Source organism: Gossypium hirsutum, chromosome A12 (genome assembly GCF_007990345.1).
Source record: "Gossypium hirsutum isolate 1008001.06 chromosome A12, Gossypium_hirsutum_v2.1, whole genome shotgun sequence".
Taxonomy (NCBI): domain Eukaryota; kingdom Viridiplantae; phylum Streptophyta; class Magnoliopsida; order Malvales; family Malvaceae; genus Gossypium; species Gossypium hirsutum.
The window spans coordinates 82459385-82465917 of NC_053435.1; the positions used below are offsets into that span (position 1 = coordinate 82459385).

At 33.2% G+C, this 6533-nt stretch overlaps 1 protein-coding gene across 1 annotated transcript; it reads left to right on the top strand.

Annotated features, from left to right (window-relative positions):
- Positions 1-564: 564 nt before the first annotated feature.
- LOC107923297 (3-ketoacyl-CoA synthase 1) lies at positions 565-2837 on the top strand. Its single transcript, XM_016853505.2, has one exon. It carries the CDS (start codon positions 1012-1014, stop codon positions 2605-2607), a length of 1596 nt encoding a protein of 531 aa, XP_016708994.2. The 5' UTR covers positions 565-1011; the 3' UTR covers positions 2608-2837.
- The last annotated feature ends 3696 nt before the right edge of the window (positions 2838-6533 follow it).

The following is a 6533-nucleotide window of genomic DNA, read 5'->3' on the forward strand; positions in this document are numbered from 1 at the left end:
CGTATTAGGTGTGACATGGGAATATCCTTTTGTGACGGTGTGGCAATGAATCGTTAGGTCATCTTTTTGTACAATACCATTGGCAAGAGCAGTTTGATTCGGGAGTTCGTATTATTCATTTTTGTTTGAGATCTCTCTCTTACCCATTTTTTTAGCTTCAATATAATTTCAATCGGAGAAGACCAGCCGGATTCATAAACCATAAATTCAAAACCTACCCCGTATAAACCGGGCGGGTAACCCGGCAAGTCCAATATTTCTTTTCTAGGAAACTTGGAAGGTTAGCCGCAACCTTCTTTGACCCTTTGGGCCTCAATTTATTATTCTTTCATTAGCAAGTCACCTAAATTCCACCCGCCCATCCCCCCCCCCCCAAACCAACAACTTTCCGCTTCTCTCTCTCATTTGACCTTCTAATTACTCCACCGCAGGCTTTTAAAGACCAGTTGGACCCAATCTTCTTTCATTTTCTGGCAATAACCAGGACCCCATAATGCAAACCCAAAAGGAACTATAAAAAGATTTATCCTTTTGAACTTTCTTGGAAGCAACCTCACATGGTGTGTACAAATCTCACTAGCAGACCCCCTCCCCCCCCTCTCTCCTTCTTCCTTCCCTTCCTCTATTTGGCCATGATAAATATCATTTCCCAATTTCAAACATGAATTCCTTCTTTACTAATGCACCAGATAAAGATTGGTTTTTACATTAAATCTTTAAATTGTCTTAATCATCATTATTTTATTTATAAATTTGTTTTTGGGAGTATTAATCCCATAGTACATGGATTCTAATGGTGGTTGAACTATCTATCCTTTATTGGAACTACCCACCATTAATTCAAAACTCCATTTCCTTCCAACTTTCCTTTCTTTTCTTTTCTTGTAGTTATTGTTGTATTTAATTCTAGTGGTCTATCTTCCCTGTTCCTCAGGGTTTCACAGCTTATATTTTTTCTTTTTAGCTGATTTTAGTTTCATATTTGCTTAATAGCCACACACACAAAAAACTATGGATAGGGATAGCATAGAGATGGATAAAGAGCGGTTGACGGCGGAAATGGCGTTCAAAGACTCATCCTCCGCCGTCATCAAGATCCGTAAACGGTTGCCTGATTTCTTACAATCTGTAAAACTTAAATATGTGAAGTTAGGTTATGGCTATTCATGTAATCCCGCCACCGTGCTTATGTTTGCTTTAATCGTACCGTTGTTCGTCGTCACGGCGGTTCAGTTCACCGGTCTGAAACTTGACGGGGTTTCCGAGTTATGGACTAACCAAGCCCTTCGGTTAGAAAGCATTGATGCTGCAACGAGGCTAGCTGGTTCGTTAATCTTATTCTTCTTGTTCGGTCTCTACTACGCGAAACGCTCCAGACCGGTTTATCTTGTCGACTTTGCTTGTTACAAACCGGAAGACGATCGTAAAATGTCGGTCGACTCGTTTTTGAAGATGACGGAAGATAGCGGTGCTTTCACGGAGGAAACACTTCAGTTTCAAAGAAGGATATCGACCCGGTCCGGTTTAGGCGACGAAACATATTTCCCGAGAGGGATAACGTCAACACCGCCGAATCTGTGTATGGAAGAAGCTCGAGCTGAAGCGGAAACTGTCATGTTCGGAGCCGTCGATGAACTTTTTGCAAAAACCGGAGTTGACCCGAAGGAAATTGGTATCCTTATAGTGAATTGCAGCTTGTTTAATCCAACACCATCGTTATCCTCCATGATTGTAAACCATTACAAGCTACGTACAAACATCAACAGCTATAATCTTGGTGGAATGGGGTGTAGTGCTGGTCTTATATCAATCGATTTAGCTAAAAACCTTCTTCAATCAAACCCCAACACGTACGCTTTAGTGTTAAGCACTGAAAACATTACATTAAACTGGTATTTTGGCAACGACAGGTCTATGTTGTTATGCAATTGTATATTCCGAATGGGCGGAGCCGCCGTGTTGTTATCGAACAAACCACGGGATAAGTCTCGTTCAAAGTACCAACTTGTTCACGTGGTTCGAACCCATAAAGGTGCTGATGATAAACATTACAACTGTGTTTATCAAAGAGAAGATGACAAAGGAATCATCGGTGTTTCATTAGCTCGTGAATTAATGGCTGTCGCCGGTGAGGCTTTGAAAACGAACATCACTACTTTAGGTCCTCTTGTTTTACCATTTAAAGAACAGTTCATGTTCTTTGTCACCCTTGTTAGAAAGAAGATTTTGAAAGCCAAAGTAATTCCTTATATACCCGATTTTAAGCTTGCTTTTGACCATTTTTGTATCCATGCCGGTGGAAGAGCAGTATTAGATGAATTACAGAAGAATCTACAGTTAACAGATTGGCATATGGAACCATCAAGGATGACTTTATATAGATTCGGGAACACATCGAGTAGTTCGTTATGGTATGAATTGGCTTACACAGAAGCTAAAGGTCGTGTCTCGGATGGTGATCGGGTATGGCAGATAGCATTCGGGTCGGGTTTTAAGTGTAACAGTGCTGTGTGGAGAGCTCTTAGGTCGACTCCCATGGCGGAATCAAGGGGCAATCCATGGAAGAATGAAATTGAAAAGTATCCGGTCAAGGTATCTTTTGCTTGATATTGTTGTCGTCTAACTGTACCAATGTGGCATCATCATCAATTTAATTTGCATGTGAAGTATTTGATATGAAAAGTGACCTGGTTGGGTCGCTGGCTGTGGGGACATTTGCCGTTGGCGGTAGGCTGTGGGGTTTTCTGTCTTTTCAATATTCTTAATTGTTCTAATGTTTTTTTTTTTGCTCTTTTTTAGTTTCGGTGAAATGCAATGGGTAACTATTTTTAGTTAAATTTAATAGATTCAATATGACTAATTTATATATCATAATATATGTACGATGCATCCACGTGCATCATGATTGATGATATATTATAAAATATTATAATAATTTTACTAATAACGATAATATACATTCTACTCTTATAAAAAAAATAGAGTTTAAATTTTAGAGACAATATTATTAAAACGGACAATTGTCAACTCTAAATATAGATCGTAAAATATATATAAGATGTACCAAAAAAAAATTTAACCACCTATCATTGTATATATATAATAATTGTATTTAATCAATTTTATCCTTTTAATTAAGTTAAAAAATGTATTTTACTCTCTTAAAAAAATAATTCAATTCAAGTATTTTCATACAAAACTTTAAAATTTGGCACTTCAATTTCTATAAAAAAAATTATCTAGTCCAAAAAAATAAAATTTTTAAGTTTCTAACTGATTAAATATAAAATCATAATTTATTTGATGAAAGAGATAACTATTGTAGTTTTTTATTGAAATTAGCATATTCATTGTCGACAACAATAATTAATTCATGTGTATTTTTCAAAAAAATTGGTTGGGCACAAAATGTACTCCATTCTTGTGAGATTGAACCTTCGACCATATAATTAAGAGATGAGATAAATAATTATCACGTCACATATTGTAATTAAAGATTTTGATATTTCTCAAATCCAATTTGTGACCATGATTAACCTTCGTTTAAAGTTTGTAATATAATCAAAACCAATTTGTGAGAAGGGAGTGGGGGATATATTACAAGTTTTGAGGGGCTACTGATTGGCTGTTGAACAGATAGTAAATACGAAATTGAAGTAACGTGTACAAACCATTAATTTGAAACTATAAAATAGTCTTTCTTTTCACACCTCATTTCATGTAATTTAAGCAAATACAGTGAATCGGCAAAGAAATTCAGTTTCAATCTTTCTTTTTTGGCCAAAACTTTCTAAATTTAAAAAAAAAACAACCCCAACAACAAATGTACATAAATAGAAACAACATTAGAGATAGAGGTGTGAAGAAAGAAAAATAATTATAAAGGCAAAACAAATAATCAACGGTAGTTGTACTTGACCCACTTACCAGCCTGTGTTTAGCCTTATGTAATCCCTTTTCTCCACACGCAAGTTGCTCCTAAACTAAACATTATTATTATTATTATTATTATTATTATTATTATTATTATTATTATTATAGGTAATAAAGAGTTAAATAAACAAGTACATTCTAATGAGAAAAAGGTGATTAAGCTAGTGGTGTGATTGGCTGTTAAACTAAATATTATAATATTTAATAGTTAATAGTTACCATTGGGTGCAAAAATAACCTACAATGTATTTTCATTGAAAAAAAATTAAGTTTGAATTTTTGACACGATATTGTTAAAAGACAAAATCATAAATATAAAAAGGATTAGTCTTTATAGGCCATAAAATAGAAATGAAAAATACATTAATTCTATCGAAAAGTAATATTTATAAGTTAAATATAGGAATCGCAGTGGATAATGTGGATTAGATTTTGTGAATATTTAATTTGATTTTATGAATTTTGATATATTTAATTTGATTTTATGAATTTTGATATGATAAATATGGATATCTTAATTATCCTTGGTAGCAGATTCAGAGTAGATATGGATTTTAAGGTTAAAATGTAACGACTTGTTTTCTAGTGGTGTCGAAAAATACTATTTCGAGATCCTGTTTCCATAAATTGAGCCTGTAAATATTAAATATGAATATTTATGGAGTTAGGGTATAAATGAATTGAAATTTGGTTATGCAATTTAGCCGAAATTGTGAGTAATTATAGTTCATGGACTAAATCATAAAAGTTTAATCACAATAGATTTTTAATTATATTAAGGCTTAGGTACTTATATAGAAATTATCCAAAAGACTAAAATGGCTAATAGACCAATTTTAAGTAGATGATATTGGGAATTTGATGTTAATTACCATTAGATTAAAATAATTAAGGATTAGAGATTAATTACGTTAAGGAAATTAAATAAGTTTAATTATAAACTAATTAAACTATATAAGAAATTGTTAGTGACAAAAAGATGAATGATGTCTTCATCTTCATCATAAAGCCATCGTACACCTTTTTTGTTTAAGGAAATAAAACTTTGAAAACCCTTATGATATTAATTACAAGTCCCTAGCCATTTTTCTTTGATTCTTTTTATAGATTTGAGGTCATAAGAGCTTGATTTAGCTTACTCGTGTACTAATTTGTAAAACTGCTAAAGTTTTCGAAAGTTACCCTTATTGAAAATCAGATGAAATTGGTGTGACTTGTTAGAAATTAAGCTTAGTATATGAAAATGACGAAATTGTAAAGCTTAATTGTTTGTTTTTCACATTAGGGACCAAATTGAATAAAATGAACTACTATGGATTGTTGGTAGGGATAGAAAATAGAAGGTCCTTAATGAGTCACGGTGAAATCAGATTCTAATCTGAGGCCCTAAATTGAAAGTTTGCTTGTCCCGATTTAGGGACAAAATTGAATAAATTACAAAATATGTGAGATTTGGTATTTGATTCTAATTTGGCTGGAAATTGATAATATGATATGCTTTGTGATTATTCGTAGTTAACGACAAAACCAAACAATTGAGAGGGAAAGAAAAAGCAAAAACCATTAACAAGTAAAGCACGAAACCTCGGTTTTATGATTCGGGATAGAAATAATTTATTTTGTATTCATGCTTATTCATTGAAGAGTCATTGGGATGATTCTATTGTGATAATATGAAATGTTTCAATTAATTTTCTATGGTTGAGATCGAATATCAAAATAAGGACTAAATTGAATAAAATAAAAAGTAACATGGTTTAACTGATATATGATATTAGGTATGAAATTGAGTTGAAATATGTTATGTTACATGATAAATTGATAATGAATTATGAATAATGTAATGTGAATTGAACATTAATACCCTATTAACTAGTCGGGTTGAGTCGGATATGGTTGGCATGCCATAGGATTAGATTGTGTACGAGTTTATGCGCTTATGCGGTAAGATGCACTTCATGTGCCAGGATGCACTTCATGTTCCAGTATACGCTTTATGCATTAGTATGTGCTTCGTGCGCCAGTATGCACTTTACGTGCCGATTTTCCCTTATTTTTTCTATTAGTGCACTCCTGTGCCAATTTGGTGTGTTGATTGGATGATCATGTATTTGTCCGAGTCTAAATTAGGTTAATATGGGTTATTACTAATAAATTTGATAATTTATATTGAAATGAATTAATATGATGTTTGAGGTTTTCAATATGTTCATATATGAATTGATTTGAGAAGTATGTATCTTATCATGCAAATCGAGTGAAATTGAGCCCTAGGGGCTGAATCGAATATAAATGAGTTGGTAGACTCCAAAATCGGATATAATGGTAAGTATAAGGTAAGTGAACTGAATTGATCATGCAAACTGAATTGGTCATGCAAATTTGATGGAAGCAATGCCATTTCCATACAAGTATTAATGTTAATTAATAATTGTATACATGTATTAATGTTGTAATAATGTAGCTATGTCCTTATAACTTGAATCATGAAAGTACCACTGAGCTCTAATGCTCAGTGTACAGTTTGCTTTCTTTGTACGCAGGTTTAGGTACTCCTCGAAACCTTGATATTTGAAGTCAGCATCCAAATTGCTGGTTTC